This window comes from Osmia lignaria, chromosome 4 (genome assembly GCF_051020975.1).
Source record: "Osmia lignaria lignaria isolate PbOS001 chromosome 4, iyOsmLign1, whole genome shotgun sequence".
Classification (NCBI taxonomy): domain Eukaryota; kingdom Metazoa; phylum Arthropoda; class Insecta; order Hymenoptera; family Megachilidae; genus Osmia; species Osmia lignaria.
Window position 1 is genome coordinate 11,245,770 of NC_135035.1, and position 24,336 is coordinate 11,270,105.

Here is a 24,336-nt window from a genome sequence, read left to right on the forward strand (position 1 = left end):
AGAGAGGAAAGGTTTTTCTCGACAGGTCGATGGGTTAGGTACCCGCCAACGTATCTGGCTGAAGGTAAAAGCGTTAAACGAGTATCGACCCCAACTAACCTATGATCTTGGTTGATAGGTGATCGAGAGTTAAGCCTCGCTCTATCCATAACAGCCTCGAACCAAGTCCCTCGTGTGGCTCTATCGTGCGAACCTACGGTAGTCACGACTCTGATTACGAGCCATGTAAACCATTCGAGAGCCGTGTGAAGGGAAAATAGGCGGAGAGAAGAGAACCTTTGAAAAAGACGAGAAAACTCGATACCAGATAACGTTGAAATATCATTAAATTCGATTGACAATGCAAGATTCTTACTTTTTACGAATATTTCGTACTCGCGTTGCAGCAACGCGTAGTGAGAAAGAAAAATGTGATGCCCCGCTAGGAGAAATCGGTTCGGTAGATACAGGCGTTCCAGTAAAAGAGGAGATGGAGGAGTTCTCGAGTCGAAGGAGCAAAGATCGTGATCGTAAGATCGTACAGGGGACTAGGAAGATTCAAAGGAACCGTTAGAGTTAACGATGAGTTCGCTTTCCTGGCTGTTCGCGATCTTTACGCTTTGCAATTCCGCGAGTGGATATGGCTGCGATACGACCGGTAGCGCGTGGAGGCGGTTAACAAGATGAACGATCCGTCTGGAGAACAACGAAGGTACATGATCGTATAGTTTGCTTGGGATTTCGCGATGTTCCGTAAAATCGAGAATACTTTCCTTTCGTCGACATGAAAAATTCTTTCGACTTCTCAAAGTGTAGCAAGCTCTTATCGTAAGTAGAAAATCTTGTTGAAAAACACGCTAACGATCGTTTCTCTCGTTAAAACGCGAGCTTCGAAGACCGATGTATTCCTTTTAAAGATTTACGGCAAGAGGTGGAAACGAGTACACGATAAAGCAGTTAAAAAATTCTGTGGTTCTCGTTGAAACTCGTTTCAAATGTACATACGTTGCAAACATCGTGACATCCCTTCATGAACGACAGTCGCCAATTGGATGCCAACAATACTTCTTTACACGGAAATTCGTGCGACGTAATGCCTTGCGTAGAAAGGAAAATGATCTTATAATAATCATCAAAGCCCATACATTGTATCCGTCTTTGAGCGTACAGCGAACCAGAATCGTGGGTGTGTACCACGGGTATGCTACTCGGGAACAATGTGACATTATGGTAAATGACTGAGACCATTGTCGTCAAGGAACGGTTTGCCCTGTACTGTTACGTTTCGCTCAGCATGAACCATTCAGACTTTTCTGAACGATCAAAGCTTTCACGATGAAGCTACATCTTATTATCCCTTGATTTTCCTTCGATTTTTGTTCAGAAACCCGGAGAGAGGAAAGAGAAAACAACGATGAAACGCGAGTTCCTGCAGTCGATACGTTTTCTAAAAGATGGTGGATAGAGGAATAATTTATAATCCAGGAAAACACGCGCGAATCTCAAGTTTCAGTTAGACGTGTAACCGCACTCGCGTGTCTTCATCTGACGCGTTATATGCAAGAAGCGGTCACCCAGAGATCCGTATAGGTTGTCCTCGACGTGCACGAACCGTTCTAATCCGATCTGCGAAAATATCAATCAGAAAAGTGACAATTGGACGCCGAACTAACGGGTTTTCTGATCTCTTACGTAACGCGTGCACGTTGCATAATCGATTTCGTGATCAGAAATATTATTATTCGTTTGCTTGCTCCATATTAAAGCTTCGTGTTATTTGATCGATATGCCGGAAATAATAACGGTGCCACGTCGGTGAAATTTGATGGCATATCGAGGAAGGAAAGCTTGCATGAAATATCAGACGTTCGCATTTTATTTTACCTTATAAACATTCGCATTTTATTTTCCATTATTATTACTATTGGCACGATGATCGTCGTCGTTGCTGTTATTATAGCGGAGCTCAGAAGTTATCAAAAAGTTGATGATGGTAGCTGTGCGGTAAGCCGCAAAGTACCGTGCACTCCGACTCATTAACAACCTATATCAGTAGTCGTAATGCGACGTGATGCAATTTGAACTTATCGAAACGACGTGAAATTCTTTCGGAATACAAACTTCTGCCCGCTGAAAATACGCAACGTGTTTTACGCGCGTGAAAAGGGAAGTTGCCTAATCGAAGTCGTTCGATTGACAGTCGATTGTCCCAGGTGATACGAGACTCGCGTCGAGGAATACGTACTTACATGCGTACCGTTACAGAAAGCTCATTAGCATGGTCGATCTATTGGCTACAGATGGATAACGGTGGAAAACGCGTGCGTCGCGAAACGCAACACTTTCCATGTTACCGAGGAACGCGTTGCGCAACCATTGGTGTACGTTTCGCGAAATGTTCGTAGGAAATCGAGTATGTATCCCCTGGTCACGCGATACCTGTATTCGTCGGCAAAATCTACTTCCTGATTATCGGAGCTTCCACTGACCGAGAATCGTAAGGGGATAATTTGTGATCGAAGAAAATTACCGATAAATCTATGCCTCTTACGCGTTATGCAAGGAAAGGAAAGTTTCCTTCGGTAGTTTCGTTCGATTTAGACGAAAGTATAGGCACTTTCGTAGATCGCTAGGAAACGCATCGAATACTGCTAATTATCCCGGTTAAATGATATACGCAAATCGTATTTTGAAGATTTCGAAAATCCCACGGTGAGCTCGTTGAAAAAGATGATTGCAGGGAGGAAGAACTAAAGTACAAGCTCGAGTCAGATGCAAATTTAGCAGAGAGAAAAATCTTTCGTTTTTTTCGACAGTGGAGGTAGCGTGTTTCTGAATTGGTATTCTTGAAACATTGTTCGCGTTTACATTGAAACTTGCACAATTACTGTTGACCATGCATCTTACACATTACACAGAGATATTGCCTAGACGTTGTAAGATAAGCACGCGTGAATCCCTGCCGCGATATAGCGAACAGGCCGGGCGGAATACACGATTATGCAAAATTGGTATTCCCGGTAGGGTTCCATGCGTTGATCTTAAATTACGCGACTTCTTGACGGAGGGACACCCGTGATTATCGTAAGTTATAATTATTCTTGGAATGGACAATGGTAGAAAATGGCCGAGTTTTAACCTTGCGATCAACGTGAAATTATTACAACACGCGTATCTCTACATCTCCCGGAGTTCAAGGAGAATTATTCAAAATCTCTGCGAATTTTGAAGTGCTGTAGTCACTATATCACGTGCAATTAAAAACAGCATGTATACTTTGTTCTTCCATAGAGAAAATATGAACGTAAGGAAATTAATATTATGAAAAACGAATAGCATCGCGCAATTCAGGGAACGTCGATTGAATGTTGCAAAGTAATATACTCGTTGAGTAACATTATTCCCTACGTAGGTAGGTGCGGATACAGAGTCGACAAACGAGTTGCCGGCTGTCGTTCTTACATTATAACAATTTAACGATTTCTTGGGGGGGGGGGGGTAGGAGAATTTTCTCAAGAGCAACCTATTAGGGGTAGCTATTTTTTTATATCGTATTAGGAAACGTAAAATATGTCTAGAACGAGTGTTACACAACGTATCCTTGGCATCATACTACGCTTATTATTTCATTTTTACCATTCAACTTGTTTACAGTATTAGCATTACAAATGCAAGACGCGTTCTACAGCGCAATATTTCATACCCTGTTTACCACGTACTCTCTCGGCCATAAAGAATTCAAGCCTGTAACTTAACGCTCGATTTTCTCGTTCCGCGAAAAATTTATTTCATGCGTACGATTATGCAGGCACGATAAATCGACGAGCAATAGATTTAAATCGATAAAAGGACTAAATGATACACTGTTCAAATATGCGCTACCTATTTACTATTTACCATTTACCATTTACCGTTTACGAGTTGTTGTTCGAACAGGATGAACGCTTCGAAGCTAAATCAAGATACAGAGGAATATGTATAACTAGATGCGAATTGCGAATGCTTTGAACTTTGAAGGCTGTACACTGGTGTCCCCTCAGCCCTCGCGGTTATTGTCAAGTTCAAGGATGCCGTCGAGGTCTAGGTTCAGCTGAGAATAGAAGGAGATTCCCCTCTTTCGGCTTCACTCTCCTATCTAAGGATTCGAACAGAGATGCCTCGGTCAGATAACGTACATTGTCTTAAAAGTGCGTAGCACATTGCCTCGCGGTATGCCAGGTAAACTGGTAAGCGATGAAAAGCGTTTCAGCAAACGCAAGGCCGTACTAGAAATCCTTTCGCTCGATGTTCCTCGACTTTTTTACGATCCAACGTTCGATCGTTATATCGACGTCCTCCTGTTCCCGAGGATCGTCAAGTTCAAGGATGTCTTGGAACGACTAACACCGTAGACACGCGAGCTACAAGGGTAGAATGCTTTCCAGTTTATTTCTTTATTTTCTCTCGCTCTTAGTTAATGCGCATAAAATTCAAGCTGTGACGTTCAACGGAGATAATTATTTCGTGTCGAGCTATTCGAGGTGAAATTATAAGAGACGAGGGGTAAGTTGGAAACGATATTTTCTCTTGAGAATGCGTATAATTTTCCCATTCGTATCCCGAATACGCATACCGGTGCCCTATGCTCTTGATAATACTGTTTATCGCGTCACTTTCGAACGGGTTGTTCTGTCGCTGGCTCACCAGAGAGTAGAATATCGCGTTTCGCGAAGGGTATGCAACTTTATGGTAGCATCAAGAACGTATACGTACAATTGCGGGCAAATTTGAACAGGGTTCGACGAGATAGCGCGAAATACTGTAGAAAAATAGAAACTCGTACATTCCGCGACGTAAAGCGGCTGTAAATTCTTCGAGGGAACGAGACTCGAAAGTGGTTGAGAAACGAGCCAACACCTGCCGCAGATTGCTGGGGAAAGATTGCTTTTGCGATCACAGTTTCTTCAAATTAAGGGCGAAGAATGCGATGCTAATGTCTCGAGGGAAACGTTCGGTTTTTGTTCTTATCTGACGATTAAACGAACGATGATGTCGTTTACGATTGAAAAGGACGATCGAAACTGGTCGATTAAGGTATCCGATAAACTTGGGAAACGTGATTTCCACGGTAATGAAAACGCGAAGGGCATCGATATTAATCTGGCAAGAGAAACATCTCGTTACCGAGGCACCATAAACAAGTCGACCTCGTTGCAATGCCGACGCATGAACTACGCCTTTGCCCTTAAGGGCTGCTGGCAACAATGCTTTCGCCTTGGCCCGAGCAGGATCTCCGCGGAGGATCGCGCACAGGCGCCAATGGCGATGATGTAGGTGGATCTGAATGCAGCCTAGAAGAGAGGGAGGTAAATAGCGAAAGGGGAAAAGAGAGAAAACTAGTGGACGATCTGCGAGGTTAGGTGCAGCCGCGGTGCAAGTCACTGCACTCCTATGCCCCGTTGCGCACCGCTGCGAAAGCTCAACTCGCGCGAGCACCCGTATTGCCAGCCGGTTTGCTGGCTCCGCGTATTTTTCATTGACAACGAGAGAAAATAGGATATACCTTGTCCCGCTAATACCCAACCGAGCTAAAGAAAAGTTTGCTCCAACTATTATTAGAGTCGTCGTACTTAAATAAGATTATGCGGATTGTAGGGACACGAGTATACGCGCTGACGACGTCCTATCTTCCTTACTTCTCTCTATGCAACCGCACCGCAGATAACTCTGCGAGCAACGCCGTAACGAATCGACTTAATATCGAGCCGAGACCACGCCAATAACCGTCTTGCGCGATCTATCGATTCCTCCTCGAGTCCTCCACGATTTCGCTTTATCAAGAAGAGAAACGGCCATGAACGAGCGAACAAAGCAGAAGATACGGGATCGCGTCCCGTGTATCTGTGCGTGCCGGAGCAAGCCTTCGAAGAACAGACTTTCCTGATGTCGGGCAAAAGTACGTTCCTCTATTCCCTATCTTGTGCATCGAGACACCGTAAGCTCTCTCTCCCCACGATATTCCTGCGCCCATCTAGCCTCGAGTACTTCTTCGAACGCGGAAGCTTGTTGCGGGGGAGTGCATATGCAGGATCGCGTCTTGCAACCGCTCGTCCGCTGGCCCGGTCGACCGGCCTCCTAGGAAGGTCGTGCCATTCAGCGGCCGTTCACCCGTCATCCCTTTCTTTTTCTGCTCTTCTCCTTCTTCTTTTCCTTACCTATCTCAAGTATACCCGATACCCGCCATTGTTACTACCTATAGAGGTACCTTACCTACTAGAAGAGAAAATATTTCTTTTGTCGAATTTGCGAAAAAACTGACATAGAAACCTTGATATTTTCTTCCAAGCATACCATAGAAGAATAGGAGAATATACGCTATAACGATAAGAGAGAATACGAGAAACTATAGCGTAGCCGATTTAAAGGCAAGAGATACGCGAGGGTGAAATAGGTACATTTACAATGGCTGTCAGCTGATACGATTAGCGTCTTAACGCTTTCATACTCGGTATATCAGCAAATAGTCTTGGATAGGACGTTCACCTCTTGCCCATTTGTCCTCCTGCATCCCCTTATCTTTCTAACGCGTTCTCATAACCGGTCCTTAGAATGCGTTGATCGTACCAGCAAACGCCTACGGTGACGAATTAGCGTCGATGAAAAATTACGATCCCGCTAATAAATTCGTATCTCCGGCATCGAGACGAAAATCCTGTCCATCCCTTGGACGCGCGATTTCTAGATTTTCTCACGCGTCGAAACGACTGCAAGTCACCTCCTGCAGCCTTCTCTTCGTTGACCAGGTCCAGTATACTTGAAACGATTTCTCTTTTTAATCGCAACGTATGTCCTCCAGTCTACGTCCTTGGGCAGAAGAACTCACGATCGACGCTACGCAATCCTCGATAACCTCTTTGATTAGAAGAATTCAACAAGAAAGAGCCAGACGGCGCCAGTCTCTGGTAAGAAAAAGCGGTCGTGTGAGCCGTTCTAATACTCGAATACCAGCCAACTTATGTATTTCTAGATGTTATAACAGTTCGTTTCATCGATGTTGACAGTTATACGAACGCGTCGGATTGGAAAAGGGGCAGCTGGAAAATATTTATTACGAAGCAACGACACGCGGCTGGAATATAGAAATAATTCTCTTTGATTCGCGCTAACGAACAACCTAACCGATCTTAGCCTTTTACCTGAAATAGCTTCCACGAAACTGCCGCCAGTTAAACGGACCACTTAACGTTTGTTCGTTGTCGCGCAACACCAGCAAACGATTGTATTTTTCACCTTTCAAAGGCCGTTAACGTCGTAGCGTAATTAAAGCAATTATCGATAGACACCGCGTTTCCGATGTTGGACGATCAAAGATCGTGGACGCGAGAGGCGGGCAGGTGGGTACTGCCACTATTATGTCGTGAGAAACTATGCGATTAATATCCTGCTCCGCGAGTTACCGGCGTTACCAACCTAAGTACACGAGTTGCAGTGGCAAGAACCACGTAAATGTGTTCAGTCCGTCGATGATCCTCCAGAGGAGGACGAGTCAAAGGAGTCACCGATTCTCGAATTTCCGCCAAAGGGATTCCAAGCGAATAAAGAATTTTTACAGAGTCTATCGTAAGACGAAGTAGCACCACCCTGCTACTCCATCCTACATCATTTATCCAGTTTTATCTGATGATTTTGCTACTTTGTTGGCCAGTTTATTACTCATTAGCTTATTATGCACCTCGATATTACGCTGAAATTGATCGTTAGCATCGAAACGATCCTCGTCGTTTAGTCTATCAAGGCCAACCGGTGTGTTCACCAGTAAAAAGATGGATCGTTGCATGAAAACTATTCGAATCGTGCATTAGTTACGATCGATGATGTCTCGTTAAAAGCGTCAGTTGATGCTTCGGAACGTGACGACAATCTAATGGAAAATCGTAAACCGTTGAGAGTGGAAAAGGATCGCGAGACGATTGAGACGTAAGACCGACGAATTTGTGCTCGAGCATGTAGAAATTTAATAGTTAAATAGCGGTGGCGAGTGAGTAACTCATAAGAGAAAACGGTTATGAGAGGAAGAACGTGACGTTTGCAACAGCTCGTATTATTATACCGGTTCGGTTATGGCTTGTAAGGTTGAATCGCGCTGGAATGTAGAGAGTTTAAGAGTGGTTCGCTTAGAGAGAGGATTTGCGATAGGCAACACCCGCACCTTCCTCCCTCTTCGGGACTCTGCAATAATCCCTTCTGCCAAAGAGTTGCCAGCTGCAGTCGTCCGTATCTTGTCTGCAGTCGCGGCGCACACTTGGGAACACCATGGCGTGTCGGGAATGCGGAAAGGACGAGTTTCTAGTACTTTTGTTGCACGTATCTACCTGGTAACCTGAGACTCGTTGATGCGGTAGCTCTTCGAAAACCGCGTCCGCTTCTACAATCTTTTAGACCAGATTGTATTTGTTCTTATCAGATTCAAAGGCTTCCCTGGTTAGGCGACTCTGGTTAACTTGCTCTCTTGCTAGACGCGATTAATAAACCAGTAAACTCAGGAACCACGCGACTAAACCGGTGGATTTCTTCCAACTGGATCATCACCGTTATAATGGGGCAAGAATTTTGATATATGTCTTTAATACACGCAGGTACCAACAATCCAACAAACTTTTCCTTTTCCTCGGTAACGATGTCGAAAAGCATTTCAGTTGAAATGTCTTTAGCCTACTCGACAGCCGCGTAAACGAAGAACAATTTGTAGGTACATCTTCAACCGTAACAGGCTATCTTTATCGCTTTGTTTTCGCGGCACGTTCGAAAACTTGGTCGAACGTTTCTGCCCGATCACTCGTCGATTTACGCGAAAATAAATGCGTCCAATCCCCATGCAGACGTCCAACTTGCTCGTAAAGCAATGCTCTATAGAATGGATCGCTGCCACTATTACGATCGCCATTAACTATTTTACAGGTTTATCGTGGCTCGATCTCGAGTACAGCGTTTCGCTTCGACACGATGCTTCACGGTCTCGCTTGCTTTACGAGCTATTGTTGCCGATTTTTCCAACGTTACCAACCAGAGGTAGCAGCTGAACATTCAGTGTGAAACGATTCGATAACGATGTCATCAAAATCGTTTTTTCCCTCGTGGAAACTCCACCTGGTCGGGTTAGGTTCTTTGCTTTGCGGGTTCATACGTGCTTTCCTTTTTTTCAAAATTAACATATGTGCAAGAAGAGCATACAACAAATTTTAACTGTACGTTCACACGTTATAAAATTATGCCGAAGATTGTGATACAGGGGGTGAAGTCACTTCGTTGCCCGAACTGCTACCTTGTAGACGTGCCTCGGAAAAATTATTCTCGTCGCCAAGAGCAAGAGCCTGCGAAACGATCATGGAAGATAGTTTATTCTCCCGATTAAATTTCAAATTATGATCTATTACCTCTCCAAGCGTAATAGCATTTTTGATGAATGGCATAGCTGTTTTAAGAAGATTACATTCGTAATCGTTCAAAGGTGGAATGCCCAGATGCCTCTGAATTCCATCTGGCCCTAATTCCAAGGGGGCAGCGAAATATGTTAACTCTGGTATCAGACAAGATCGAACGTAAGCGCATTCCACGACACCGCTTTGATGTCGTAATGCTACACGGATCGAAACGAACCATCAATTTGTATCTAATTGCGAGGAAAGTATTACGAATAAGGTATGATACCTTTGCAAAGAGATATGCAAAATCTGGCTGCTCCGAAAGCTAGAGCGAAACAAGTTCTTTCTTTGTCTTTGCTCATCCTCGATATCTTTCCATCGGTCGTCCGTACCCCCTCTGTTAATTTCCTAGCTTCTTGCTGATTGGTTAATGAACGAGTTAATTATTTACGGTTACAGGAGAAATACTGTACAAGGAAATTATTAACCTCGGATATTTTGTTACAAGGCTGTGCTTGAGAAAAAAGTGGTACACATGTGTGCGAACAAGCTCCGCCGATCACGGGTACCATTACGCATTCCGGTTCGATACCTATTACTTCCGCTGCAAAAGTATTTGCTCTAACACAGTTCAGACTAATTACACCAAAAATGCGATGAGGATTGTAAATCCCGGCTTTCTTATACATTTCCATCGTCAAAGGTATTAAGCTGTTTATTGGATTCATTGCGACCGCGACCATAGCCTAAAGAAAAAGAGAAGGGAAAAGCGTTTATTACGGAGCTACCAATCACGTAATCCTATATTATACCGGTAATGCTAGCATTTCGTAAAATTTATAAGATAAAAGGAGTCGGATGTAAAAATAGGCAAAACAGAAAAAGAAACGCGTCATCGCTATAAAGGAAATGGAAGACGTCGGAAGACAAACACTCTTGTCCTTGTCGAGATTGTCACGAAGAATGTCGAAAACAGTCTGCTCGTAATTAATGAAGCTGCGAGGGCGTTAAAAGCCGAGGTCAACTACTACATGTAAAAAAAAAAAGAAAAAAATGAAAACGATGGTCAACCGTGTATGAAGCACGGTTCGTAATCGCAACATATTTTCAGAGGTTTATGATAAATAATTTTAATTTACCATTAAGAATGAATTAAACAGGAGAAAAGAATGTACGAAGATTCAATCGCTAATCTATGAGATAAAAAAGTACCCACGATTTGTTCCAGGAAGGCTGAAGCAAATGACTTAATTAGTACTCAGTAGAGTAACGGTAGTTACGGTTAATCGAAGTCAACTCGGTATCAAAGAATTCTTATTTTAATTTCAGCAAAAGAAGCTATAATTTTAGTAGTGTAATTAATCTTCCTCTGACTTTATTGATTAATGAAGTCCAAAACTATATTCAGTAAAGTAGTTGGACTATTAGAAAGTCTACTTGCTTACCTGGGGACAAAATTTAATAACATTTGGTAGCAAGTTTGATAGGATATTAGCGTTATGCATCAATGTTTCATTCGATTTGATTTCATCCCCTGTCGTTTGATCCGTGACGATCATCACTATCTTCGTACCTACGAGCGTTTCTCTAAGACTTTCCTCGGAGGAATCACACGCGTTAACCTTACATTTCGTGTCGATGTTACTCAAGTCCACTGAAAGACCATGAGTAGATTTGCTATCGTAAATTACCAATTCGTCTATTAAAGGTGATTGTTTTAGAAATAACGAAAGACAATTTCCTACGACAAAGCAACGAAATTAATATGCAAGAATATGGAAATGAATGAAACTGTAAGCTAAATTAATTACCTGTTTTACTAGCAGCTCCAAGTACAGCCACTTTCATAGATTTTGAAAAAAAACGATTCAATTGTGTAAAATGTATATCTGAAATATTGTATCTAACCAAGGAATGAAAAAACCTTCCACATAAAGTACGTGACATTAAAGATTTAGATCTACGAATTGTGGATGCAAACATGTTGTCACCATTTTTTCTTACTAATAAATTACTAAATTACTAATAAATTTCGTTTCTTTACAATAAATCCTAACGCGCATTGAAGCGAGTAGCCGTGGTGCCATCTTTTGTAGTCGGTCTAAATCTTATACGATGATATCGTAGGAAACTTGTTTCGTTATAAAACATATACTTATTTTATATAATTATATAATTATTTTCAAATATCAAAATACTAAAATCACAAGTCATTCAATAATTGTAATAACACATTAGAGACGGGATGTAATAATCCTCAGAAAGTCCACAAGCTGCGAAGCGATTCCGTTCGTCAGGAATATTATTTTCTGTTAAAGTCAAGTCAAGATCTATGTCCTTTCCCTCGAATTTCCACGTGTAAGATGCCACATTTTCATTGTAAATACGAGCACGTTCTTGAATCCGTCTGATGGTATCTTCTTCGCAAACCTTTGTGAAATTCTTTGTTTAACACATCATTTTTTCTTGTTTTTCATCTAATATAAGATCCCTACCATTATAACAACTTGGATACCAGTGAGTACATTTAAAATTCGACAGGGTCGTGCATTCTTGGTTAAAAGCCCTATTTTGTACTTTGGATCTAACCACCAAGGGCATTTGTCTAAGGGCCGCCAAGTAGCAGCAGGTACTACGCAAGAAGAAGTTGCATCCGGTATCGGTCCGTGTGGACAATAAGGCACTGATACTCCCGTAACCGGATGTATATGATATCTGATATCATTTTTTTCGTGATCAAACCAATGACTGATGTCTTTGCCAGCATGGGCTATAATAGGTTTGATTTCTCTTTTGTCGGCCCAAATTTTACAGAGATCAGTTAAATCGTACACTTCGTCATTGTACGAGACCCAACAGTCGATTGATGTATTGTGTACCGCAACCTCTGACGGTAGAAAATATTTGACCTCTTTAGAACTATTATCGCTAGAATTTATAGAAATTTTGTAATCTATCTCACAGCAAGAAACGATTGGAAATGTGGATGACATCTTACACGATACAAAAATGATACGTTCATTCCCTTTTCTCGAAATACTTATTGAACGATTTTCATTTGAACTTGTACAAATTATAGAAATTACATGCCAGATACTATAAATATTTTAGGACCTGGTAAAGCAGAAACTTGGAGGAGCCTCTTAAATTGGCAACTCGTCTAGTGAAAGATTATTAAGACAAATTTATATTTTAATCAATCGAATATTATTGTTATAATTTTGCATATTGTAAAATATTGATCTGATGCTTTATTAAACACCACGAGTGCATCATACTTTGATTTTCCTACATTTTTGTGTATCCGTGCTATATAAATACATAAGAAATAATAAACATAGCCCTCAAACGTGCCCAAAAATGCTGCTCAATAAATGTCAGACTTAGCTAACTTCATGTTACTTCGGTTACAGAAAAAACCTAGATAAGTTACTAGTGATTTTCATGATTAACTTATCGATCATTAAAATTGGAGCATTACATTAGAAAATTTGTAATTTGAACTATATAACGGAACTGAAATGAACGTCTGAAATGATATTACTGCTGAAATTAATCAGTTAATTTAGGAAACAACAAGTTCTGCTAGTAAATTTCACGCTGTAATGTTGGTTTTCCATAGTACTTTTAGTCTGAATGCAGTCACTAAATTGTGGCTATTGCAGGCGATTGAATGGCTGCCTCGTCCAAAGAGTGCACATTCTGTTTTGCTGTAATTAATTTTACGTTACTTGGTGATTTACGCGTGAAAGATACTCTGGCTCATATAATTTGGTAAGTTCTTCGTTACTTTTCCATTACCTCGAAACAGATGATTCGTATGGCAGATGCGTTATTATTATACCATCGTTTGTAAGAAACGTGCTCATAAAATTTACGGCCGGTTATTTATTTTTTGCTAAATATCGTATTTAATGTTTTTTCTCTAAACATCAGTTAAATTGTTCATTAAACTGTAACGGACGTAGATGCGCATTCTTTGAAATAAATGTAGAAACCGAAATAAATATCGATAATGTACAGTAGTTGCCAGAATTTGTACTGGATTGTGACATACCATAAAAGCATCTTCTATTTGCACACGGTAATACCTTTAGCTATTATTCATAATGGAAAAATCCATGTAATTTTATCATTTACCAAGAAAAAAAATTTATAATGTAATCTTTGCTTGATGAAATATTCAGAGCTCTAAGTCAGCTGTATTGGAATAATCTAAATGATCAAGTAAATACTATCAAATGAGATTGAAATAATCTATATATATATATATATAGAATTATTTAAAAATATTCAAGTTAGCTAATCAAATAGTAATTTTAACTGTGAGAACATAAAATGATAAAGTACTTATATGTTGTCATATTTTCAGTAAAAAATTGTTTAATATAGATTTTGTTTTGTTGAATTTTGGTAAATCTGTTATTTAACTATTTTTAGCTTGATTCACTATCTATACATTTTTATTTTTTTTCTCATCATGTTTATTACAAATTTATAGGGATATTGAAATCACAGCAGCAGCAAGAGCAACAGCAATAGCAATAGCAATAGTAATAGCAATAGAAGAAATTTTGAAATGGAAAAAAGCGCGGACGGATTGTTGTTTCGCGCAGAGAGAAATAATGGGGCTAATGAAGGAACAATGGGAATGGCTTGTGTTGAAGAAAAAGTGGCTATTTTGGATGCAGGTGCACAATATGGTAAAGTGATAGATCGAAAAATTCGTGAATTGAATGTTCACAGTGAAATTCTGCCTCTTGATACATCTGCGTTTACCCTCCAAGAAAAAGGCTATAAGTATGATTAAATATCATATCATATCATATTTATACATATATGTAACAAACAAGATGTGTATGAATAATAATTATCATTTCAACTGTAAACTATAGGGCTATTATAATTTCTGGAGGGCCAAGTTCTGTATATGCAGAAGATGCACCTAAATATGATGCAGACATCTTTAGAATAGGAATACCGGTACTAGGTATTTGTTATGGAATGCAAATGATGAATAAAGAGTTTGGAGGTACAGTAATCAGCAAAGAAGGTAGAGAAGATGGTCAGTTTCCAATAGAAATAGACTCCAAGTGCCTTTTATTTAAGTAAGTGAGTCTAAAACAGCATTTTCATTTGGTATTTTAATGTTCGAATATAATATAAAAAGAGCAAATTGAATATCAGGGGCTTGGATAAGGAACAAATGGTACTTTTAACACATGGAGACAGTATAGACAGGGTGGCCGATAGTTTTCACATTACTGCCAGATCATCAAACTTTATAGCCGGGATAGCAAGTGACAAAATGAATTTATACGGGGTACAATTTCACCCGGAGGTAGATCTTACTCCTAATGGAAAAATGATGTTAAACAATTTTTTATTTGGTATTGCTGGTCTTACGGGTAACTATACACTTCGTGGCCGGGAAGCACAGTGTATTCAGTATATCAGAGATACTGTTGGCAACAAGAAAGTTTTGGTAAGAAATTAAATTTCTTTTAATTTAAAATTTAATCACTTATTAGCTTAATTAAAAAACTCTCAACCTAAAGCTCTTAAAGTACATAACATTTAATTACGTAAGATGCAATATCCTATTTTGGAAGATAATTAAATGACATAGTATAAGGTATGACAAAGTGTGATTGTTAATTAAAATAGAAAAAAACAATCATAGTTGTTAGTGAGCGGAGGTGTGGATTCCACAGTATGCGCGGCGCTGTTACATAAAGCTTTAAATAAGGATCAAGTCATAGCTCTGCATATCAACAACGGCTTCATGCGAAAAGGAGAGACACAATTTGTGGAGCAAAGTTTGGCAGAGTTAGGAATTCGACTGAGAGTAGTCAATGCCGTACGTTGGTTCATGCAAGGAACTACATCTGTCCCTTTGGATAATGTCACTCCAGTCGCCAACGCAAATACCGTGAACAACAAAGGAATATGTGGAACAGCAACTACCCCAAGAACTAGATTAACTAAAGTGCTGTGTGCAACAACTAATCCCGAAGAAAAGCGAAAAATTATAGGTGATGTTTTTGTAAAGGTAGCAAACGAAGCTATGGCAGAAATGGGTTTAAAGCCAGAGGAAGTATTTCTTGGGCAAGGCACCCTCAGGCCCGATCTTATAGAAAGTGCAAATGCATTAGCTAGTGGTAAATTAATATTCTTTCATATTCGCAAGAAATAATCGATCGCGTTTACCTAACATGCACACCTTTCTATCAGGTAAAGCTGACGCGATAAAAACACATCACAATGATAGCGATCTTGTTAGAGCTTTGAGAGCACAGGGCCAGGTAGTAGAACCTTTAAAAGATTTTCACAAGGACGAAGTGAGACAATTAGGTCGCGATCTTGGATTACCATCATCGCTAGTTTCTCGTCATCCGTTTCCCGGACCTGGACTTGCTGTACGTATTCTTTGCGCGGACGAACCTTATATGGACAAAGATTTCCCAGAAACGCAGGTTTGTTTTTTATTATAAATTATTAAATTAATATTTCCAAAGGCACGATATTTTATTTCGAATGAACTCGATTCAAGGTGATAGTCAAGATAATGGCAGAATATGAACAAATGCTTCAAAAGAAACACGGATTATTAAATCGTGTAGAAGATGCAACTAGCGAATCTGAACGCCAGTATTTGCGACAATTATCTAGTTATCGTCATATCGCTGCAACGCTTTTACCTATACGTAGTGTAGGAGTACAGGTATGACTTTCATCATCGATATCAATGGTTTTTTACGATATGATCATCTAATGTTTACTAAATGTATTCAATTATATTATTAGGGAGATCGAAGAAGTTACAGTTACGTAGTAGGTTTATCCGTCGAAGAAAGCGTAACCGAGGGAATAGAATGGAACGATCTGTTGTTCCTTGCAAAACTAATACCGCGTGTATGTCATAATGTAAACCGTGTGTGCTTCATTTTTGGCCCTCAGTTACATCATCCTGTAATGGATATCACGCCGACTCATCTTACGTCGAATGTAATAGCCACGCTCCGACAAGCTGATCACGTAGCAAACTTAGTGCTAGTTACGAACGGTTGTATGGGAGCGATCAGTCAAATGCCCGTAGTTTTAATTCCCATACATTTCGATCGTGAGGCTGGTTCACGAATACCTTCATGCCAACGTTCAGTAGTCCTTAGGCCGTTCGTTACTAACGATTTCATGACCGGCACTCCGGCTATACCAGGAAAGGAGTTGCCGTTAGGTGTAAGTGGAACAAATTTCTAGCATATCATAACGACTGTAAATAGAACAATATTCTCTAACGAGAAAAAAGAAAATGCAAAAAAATGAACTGTAACCTTTCTTTTCGTAGGTGGTGAAGAAACTAGTAACCGAATTATCTACAATACCCGGTATCTCGCGTGTTTTGTATGACTTAACATCTAAACCGCCGGGAACTACCGAATGGGAGTAGTAAACGCTGATCTCTGATTCACCCTTTTCTATTTTTTCACCTTCCCAGCGCGTAACAACAACAAAGTAAAAAAAAAAAAAATATATTTAAAAAAATATATATATATTACAAAAATACGTACGAACTCAAGGTTTATGACTTTCAAAAGCATATGTTCTCGTTTGTAAATTAATATGTTACCTAACGAATACTGATACTGTGTTCAATGAAATTGAAGGTAAGTATCACGTTTGCTTGTAAATAGGTTTCTTATTAACCTCATTGTAAAAATATTAATTTATTAAATTCCGATGAAATTTACATTACATCACTGTTACACTGTAAAAGATTGCATTTAATTGATGGTACCATTAGATTGCTGTTATACTCAATTTGCATATAATGTTGAACGTATTTTACTGTTTTCCTATATGTCCTATGCCAAATGCAATTTCCACTTTTTGTCATACATCTAAAAGAAAAAAGTGCGAACATGGATAAGTTAATGTATTATCTTTAATATCATTTTTATTTATCAATCGTAAGCGAGTAAAATGATATCTATCCCCTGAATCCTCTGTGTTATATTATTAATATATTCTACCTATTTTAGGGGGTGTATGAATGAATCTTACATCAAGTATAGATTACCTATGCATGGTTTTCAACAACACGTGTAAATCTTCGATACGCTTCTTCTCCGGAAGCATGCTAAGAAATGTTGCAAGCGACAAAAAATCTACTTCGTTCACGGTTTTAGAATTAGTGATCCATATTTGTATTTGCATCTTTACCTGCAACCGTGTGTTTTATATTTGCATTGATTCCACAAAAAGTACCCAAAACGGATAACATTATCGAGCATGCAGCCCTCGTTTCCCGCTTTGTCATAAAAGGTAACTTTACGAAAATTAAATATCATCTTGTCACTACACACTTTTTAAACGTTGTAAAAAAATATACAAACCCTACCTGTTCGAGTGGGAGATTAAGTAAACGATTTACAAGTTTAATTAAAGTATCTTGATGTTGATTTTCACTATCATCATTTTCTAAGATAGTTCGGTTATGGGAAAGAATAGCCTCGGCTTCGTCCGCGGTAATCTGATTGTTAACAGATTCGGTTGTTTCCTTGCAAGATATTACAGTTTTTGTGGTACCATTGATTCTATTGTTGGGTACATTTTTCGACTCACGTTCATTGTTCAATTTCTTGAACGCAGCTTGTATACCTTTCTTCTTGTTCTTGGAAGGTGCGGTTTTAGAATTTTTGCCATTACCTTTCGTTTTCGAATTAAGTTCAATCTTTTTACTCTGTTTTGTACATTCAACTTTAGTCAATTGTACGTTACGAGTTGTTTCATCTTTTTTAGTTTTCGAACATTCCGCTTTCTTGACGGTGCAATACATTTGAACGTCTCGTTTTAGATCTTCGGATAACGCGGCTAAGAATTCAGGATCTACTTGTGAAAAAGATATATTTTCCTCGTCGCGAGTATTTTGTTGAACTCTGCTATCAATTGAAACTGTAGCACTACTGTTTTCATTTGTGTTAACATTATTCGGTTGATTCTGGTTCTTTCTAACACTATATTCGTTAAGTATTTCATTTCGTATATCTTCGGGCAGTTCTATCAGAACAGACATATCGATCTCATGTATAGGCGGCATCTCCACCTTCGTCGATTTTGGAATACCAGGTTTAGATTGTTTAAAAAATTGTTCCTGTTTCGTTTGTATACCTTTCTCAGATTTTTTCTCGTCAGCTTTTGACGCTTTAACATCTTGCTTCTCGTTTCTCGGTACAATAGTTAAGTGTTCGTTTCTTTTCGCATCCAAAATTTCATTTCGTATTTCTTCTGGAAGTTCGGCGAGAATCGATTCATTGATAACAGATGGAATGTAAAACTTCTCTTTATCAGTGGAAGTTACACTTTTAGAAGTTGATGGCATAACATTTGTAGCTTTTATTAGAGATTGAGCTACGTTATCTTGATTTGTTTCGACACATCGATGAGGCGCGTCACCTTGTTTGTTCTTATTAATGAAACTCGATAAAGTTGCGTGGCGCGATTTATTTTTTAATACTTCTAATCTGGATATTTGGATACCGATACCTCTTGCGTCTTCGGGAATTTTTTGCATTTGATTCCAAAGTGCAATTACCTCCCTAAAGAATACGTTAATAATTTACACGTCTATATTATACACGCGCACACGTGTATAATAAAGAAGTACTTAAATAATTTCTCCACTTACTTTGTTATAATATCAACATCGTTAATAGGAGCGATAAGATTTTTTGATTTTGTTATACAATCGCACAAACCATGACCCATAAATTTTTCGGTTTCTTTTGGTGCCTCTTTTGCCCTAACTAATAGTTTTAGTGTAATACACCTACCCTTCGCATTAACATTTTTCAATCGATTGCATACTTCCTGAGATAACTTTTTTAGAAATTCTATTGCTTCTTCATTATTATCAAACCTTATTCCGTAATTAACATCGGCAGAGACCGATTTTCTAACATATTCTAAGTTAAGTTTCGAATGATCTATACCGCGACACATATTATATAACATTTCCCCCGTTTTTTTGCCAAATTCCTTTTGTAAGGTCGACAATGAAATTGCTTGCAATTCCGTACATGTTTTCACATTAATATTGTTCAATTTATGCGATGTTGTATATCCAACCCCTAATTTAAATGAGTACATTATTAACTAATTATGTTCTTATATACCCATGTATATGATAATTTACATTATAATTATCCTACCTGGCAAATCTTGTACGTTAAAAGTACCGATACATCTTTCAACATTTTCTCGTTGTATGTAAAACTGACCGTTTGGTTTAGCTTTTTTTGTCGCTAATCTAGCCAATAATTTATTATTTCCGAATCCTGTTGATACAGGACAACCTGTTTTATCTTTTATTTCTTGTCTAATTACAGCTGCAAATTCCATTGGTGTTAAGCAAGATTCGTCCAATATTTTTGTACAATCTGCGTACATTTCGTCGCAACTGACTGCTTCGATATCTAATGTGTATGACGCTACAGTATCGTATAAAATATAAGAAACCTCTTTATAGCCTTCGAAATCATATGGTATTGTTTTTAAATTGGGACATACTTTTAATGCTTCCCCTAAAAACATGCCATTTGTCACCCCAGCTTTCCTTGCCTCATAAGAACAAGATGCTACCTCTGATAATGAACCCTGCTCATCATCTAAAGCTGGTTTACTATTATTTGCAGGATTTTTATTACCCTTTGCATGTGTTACTGCAATAGGTAAATCTTTTAATTCTGGCTTATCTCTGAGACCAACTGAGACAAAAAAGCAATCCATATCTATGTGCATTATAATAGGATCTTGGCTAATTTCTGTCCTATTCTCTTCTTGTAAATCAGGGAGTTCATTATTAAAGCTTGATTGAGAATCAAAGGATAATCTATTTAATTTTATATGTTTTAATTCTTTCAATTTAATAAGGCCAGGAAATTCTCCATTATTTTTATCCCTTAATTCATTAACATAATCTTTGAATGTGGTTCCCATAGTTGAGAGGTGGTGTAATCGCGAATGACTGTAAAATTCTGATATAAATCCTGAATTTTTTGATGAACGTGCATCTCTTGAACTGGAAGGTATTGAGTGATTTGAAGTAACTTGATCTGTGATGTTACTTTTTGCTGTCACATGTTTATTATCAATATTATTTGTTGAACTACTTGCTTCATTATTTGGTTGTGCTTTATTACTCTCTTGAAGAGTAACATTCTCTTCAACTTTTTTACTTTTTACTATATAATTTAATTTTGGTTGTACATCTGTACAATGTGAATAAAGCAGATAATTCTGAAACTTCAGAATTCTACCAGCTTTTATACTATCCACAATCCATTCAGGTTTACATATAGGAGTTGGATTTTGACTTTTTCTATATAACATTATCTTAGAATATGGCAAATTAGTTGCAATAATGTGAGTTGTAACTTTTGGTCTCAAATAATGATGATATGCACCCCCATGTTTCATCATTAAACGTCTAAGTTCATCTGCAGTTGGATCAGTGTAACCATTTACAAAAATTGCAATTCCTTGAAATATTTCTGATGTCTTAGTTTCATTAATGGCTTCACTGTGAAACTGTTCCTCTAATTTAGCTTGTTTAGCAGCCATATACCCACCCTAAAATTATTATTCCATACCTAACATATTCCAGCTTGATTAATTCAATGAGATAATAATAGCTATCTTGTTACATACCCAATCTTCAAATCCACTTTCCCCCCAGTTTTCACCTTTCTTTTTCCGTGACATTGAGTCAAATTTTAAATAAAACTTGGAGATATAACTAGTTTAAAAAATATAATGAATACTATGTATCCATTTCTATGCTTTATTTACTGATCATAATAAATACGTTTAAATATTTCCTTCTAAATACGAAACATATAACCTTATCATAAAGAAATACTATTTGTCAACTATTTATCTGCAAATCCAAGTGTGATTCTAATATGCATAAAACGTTCAAAACAAGTTTAAACATGTTGTCGATGCTTTAAATAAAAATTAATTGTGCTAATCAATTCTCAATGCCGTACAAGTGTCGCGGTGAACGTGTATCGACGTGTATACAAATAAGTATGTATTGGAGAGGTCATTTCACTTTAGTTTCATTAGCTTACACAATATACAGCACAGAATGATTAAGCCAAGGGTCTTCTTTTTAACAACGTTTTCTAATATTTCAAATGGTAATAAATACACGTGTAAATTATACACAAAAATAATTTTCTTTGTTTTATTTAACAATAATCTGTACAGTTTAAGTAACATACAATAAATGTGTTAATAACTGTATTAATCACTATACTTATACATTTTATTGTATTTTAATTCATACAAATCCTATAAAATGACATTTATTGCAAATATTTTGACTAACTTGGAATTTATGATAACAAACCTTGTACATACATAAAAATATTACAAAATAATAGAATACTTTTTTCTATCTTATAAACATATAAAAAAAAATATATTGAACAATTTGTTTGCTCTGTCTCCCTCTAACTTTTAAAAGAATGTTCATAGAATGTGGCAGTTTTATACATTAAAGATATTCAGATTTATCAATATAAAAATAAACATGTAAAGGGTTCTAACAATAATCTAAGTTACAAATAAAATTTGTACATTTAAGTTTGTACAAAGTAGCTTGGAACCAATGTTCAAATTATAAAATATCTTTACTAGTCAATTTGCTAAAAACTTAATAAGAACTGTGCATTTAAAGAAAAAATATGTACTGACTATAAAATGATGATATTGCACAATACTATATATGAACTATCTTCTAAGTGTATTTTTTGGAAGATTTGCATGAAATATAGATGATTATATATTATTCAAGAAACACATTGAATTACAACTATTTGGAATATATATGCATAAGGTTTGTAGTATCTGTTGTTAAGCTTTATATGTTTTATATATGCTAAACATTTGCTCAAAGAAAATGAATGTCAAAACAGTATGAGGACCTAAACGAGCATAATAAGGAAAGAATCCCTTCCATAATGAAAATAATCCCTCATTTTTACACACCTGAACTATGACATCTATTGCACCTTTAAACTCTGGTTTACCATCCACAATTTTCATGTTTTGAATCCTGTAAGCAGTGTGTAAAAATATGTGCCCAACTATTTGCTATTTAAGTATCATGTAACATTTACCTTGTCTTAGCAATATCAACTGGCATAGAAGCAAGAGTTGTTACTAAACCTGATATCATGGAACTTACAAAATGTAATGGAATACCTTCTTCAAAATAGCCTACTCACATAAAATGAAGAAAGAATATAAACAATTATTGGAACACCCTTCAATTGATATTAGTTTTTGACATTTGTACAAACCAGTATCAAGCAATATTTCTTTAGATTGAGAATATGATCCTAACTGAGCTGCATTTACAACCATAGCCCTTCCCATTGTTGGAACAGTACCTCTCCACAATGCTAAAAAACCTTCCTCTCTGGCTATACGAACTAATGCATTAAATGCATTTGAATAATTTCGTCTCTCAACTAAAAATATAGCAATACTAAGAAGTGTTGAATTCCTATTAAACAATCCACAAGTTTATGGACATACCAACAGGTAGTCTACCATCTGCAGTCATTCTAATCAAAGCAACTTCAGCAGGTGTACCTACAAATGCTCCTATAGCACCAGCAGTACTACCTATTAATGCTTTCATAAGAAAGTTTGGCGGGCTATCCTTTCTGAATATCAGGAATGCCAAATAGTGACAAATAGAGTATATAATATTTGTTATATCCTTATGCAATCAACAAAACAAAAAGGTACTCACGAAACAATTTCATACAACCATGCATTGACACCAAGTCTGGTTGTAGTATATGTACCTTGACGCAATAAACCAGCAGATAAACCCGAATAAAAAGCTAAGAAACCCTCATTTTTTGTCACTGAAGACATTACACTTATTGCTGATGTTTTTGTACCACTTAATTGCATTCGATTTTTTATTAAATCTAATGGTTGAACAAAACAAGTGGCAGCCATTCTAAAATAAGATTTATAATATGAACTTCCTAATTCTTTAACGAAGTATGGATACAAAAATATGGCAAGGCCTTGAAATTATTTTTACTTTCATGAAATATGCAAAGTTAAACTTATTTTGAAGAATATAAAAAACTATTGCACATCTACTATGAACTGTATATGAAAGTTCTTAATGTTCATATGTACTATTTAATATAAGATTATTTGCAATAAAAAAAAAAGGAAAACAAACCCTGCAGTTCCTCCAAAAAGGAATTTTATTGCATTCGGCACCGTCTTTTCGTTACTCATTTTGACAATACTATGTGACACTTGGATTGACAGTTAAAAGATATAAATATATTGAACTTTTATTGATTTAAAAGAACTTAAAATAAACTATTTTTAATAACTGTAATATTTACAGAAGTTTAAAATACAAGTGCTAGTTCAAAGTGGACTGCTCGCGAGCACTAAAGTAATCTAAATGAAGGTTTATCAAATTTTCGTAAAATTCCATCCTTCTCTTACCGACACCGAAATGATAAGAATTTGTACGCTTAGCGACATCTTGTAGCACAAGGTATACCGCATTTTATAAAGAAAAAAAGATCCCGATTTTAGGGGATATGCATATCAAGACTAATTAATATAATAATTCGTATGTAGCTTTATCATGTTATGATAAATGTTATTATCATGTTATCACCTACTCATATGTAGATTATTTGTTTATAATATACACCCGCCCTTATATGCTCAACAATATATTCTTATATCATATGTATCATTCTTATTATTGTATAATATTTAATATTTATACACATTAGTTTACCAAAATTGTATAAATCGCAGTTTATTAACCTCAAGATCATTATCATGATTCTGAACTGTGTTTTCAGAATGTTTCTAATATATGTATTATAATATT

At 37.4% G+C, this 24,336-nt stretch overlaps 5 protein-coding genes across 7 annotated transcripts; 1 reads left to right on the forward strand and 4 right to left on the reverse strand.

Annotated features, from left to right (window-relative positions):
- Positions 1-9,176: 9,176 nt before the first annotated feature.
- On the reverse strand, positions 9,177-11,454 carry LOC117603363 (malate dehydrogenase, mitochondrial). 2 transcript variants are annotated; one of them, XM_076688048.1, is made up of 6 exons: positions 11,192-11,454; positions 10,826-11,121; positions 9,869-10,126; positions 9,667-9,799; positions 9,393-9,535; positions 9,177-9,329 (listed from the first exon to the last, which is right to left on the reverse strand). In XM_076688048.1, exons 1-6 carry the CDS (start codon positions 11,361-11,363, stop codon positions 9,225-9,227), a joined length of 1,107 nt encoding a protein of 368 aa, XP_076544163.1. In that variant the 5' UTR covers positions 11,364-11,454; the 3' UTR covers positions 9,177-9,224. The 2 variants fall into 2 exon arrangements, with proteins under 2 accessions (XP_076544163.1, XP_034178311.1); XM_034322420.2 differs by having other exon boundaries at positions 9,182-9,329; positions 9,393-9,595; positions 11,192-11,453.
- Positions 11,455-11,466: 12 nt separating this feature from the next.
- Positions 11,467-12,855, reverse strand: LOC117603366 (cytochrome b5 domain-containing protein 1). The gene is made up of 2 exons (XM_034322425.2): positions 11,876-12,855; positions 11,467-11,810 (listed from the first exon to the last, which is right to left on the reverse strand). The coding sequence occupies exons 1-2, from the start codon at positions 12,371-12,373 to the stop codon at positions 11,595-11,597; spliced, it is 714 nt and encodes a 237-aa protein (XP_034178316.1). The 5' UTR covers positions 12,374-12,855; the 3' UTR covers positions 11,467-11,594.
- A 143-nt stretch (positions 12,856-12,998) lies between these two features.
- On the forward strand, positions 12,999-16,944 carry bur (GMP synthase burgundy). The gene is made up of 9 exons (XM_034322413.2): positions 12,999-13,154; positions 13,882-14,180; positions 14,276-14,488; positions 14,568-14,865; positions 15,064-15,541; positions 15,615-15,856; positions 15,934-16,104; positions 16,188-16,619; positions 16,729-16,944. The coding sequence occupies exons 2-9, from the start codon at positions 13,960-13,962 to the stop codon at positions 16,828-16,830; spliced, it is 2,157 nt and encodes a 718-aa protein (XP_034178304.1). The 5' UTR covers positions 12,999-13,154; positions 13,882-13,959; the 3' UTR covers positions 16,831-16,944.
- Positions 16,945-16,952: 8 nt separating this feature from the next.
- On the reverse strand, positions 16,953-21,623 carry Rev1 (Rev1 DNA directed polymerase). Of its 2 annotated transcripts, none has more exons than XM_034322406.2 (6): positions 21,090-21,623; positions 19,592-21,011; positions 19,069-19,510; positions 17,782-18,979; positions 17,461-17,603; positions 16,953-17,281 (listed from the first exon to the last, which is right to left on the reverse strand). In XM_034322406.2, exons 1-6 carry the CDS (start codon positions 21,141-21,143, stop codon positions 17,128-17,130), a joined length of 3,411 nt encoding a protein of 1,136 aa, XP_034178297.2. In that variant the 5' UTR covers positions 21,144-21,623; the 3' UTR covers positions 16,953-17,127. The 2 variants fall into 2 exon arrangements, with proteins under 2 accessions (XP_034178297.2, XP_034178298.2); XM_034322407.2 differs by having other exon boundaries at positions 17,163-17,281; positions 17,445-17,603.
- A 513-nt stretch (positions 21,624-22,136) lies between these two features.
- Positions 22,137-23,903, reverse strand: LOC117603365 (mitochondrial 2-oxoglutarate/malate carrier protein). Its single transcript, XM_034322423.2, has 6 exons — positions 23,659-23,903; positions 23,209-23,424; positions 22,989-23,119; positions 22,751-22,921; positions 22,568-22,667; positions 22,137-22,503 (listed from the first exon to the last, which is right to left on the reverse strand). Exons 1-6 carry the CDS (start codon positions 23,715-23,717, stop codon positions 22,302-22,304), a joined length of 879 nt encoding a protein of 292 aa, XP_034178314.1. The 5' UTR covers positions 23,718-23,903; the 3' UTR covers positions 22,137-22,301.
- Positions 23,904-24,336: the final 433 nt, after the last annotated feature.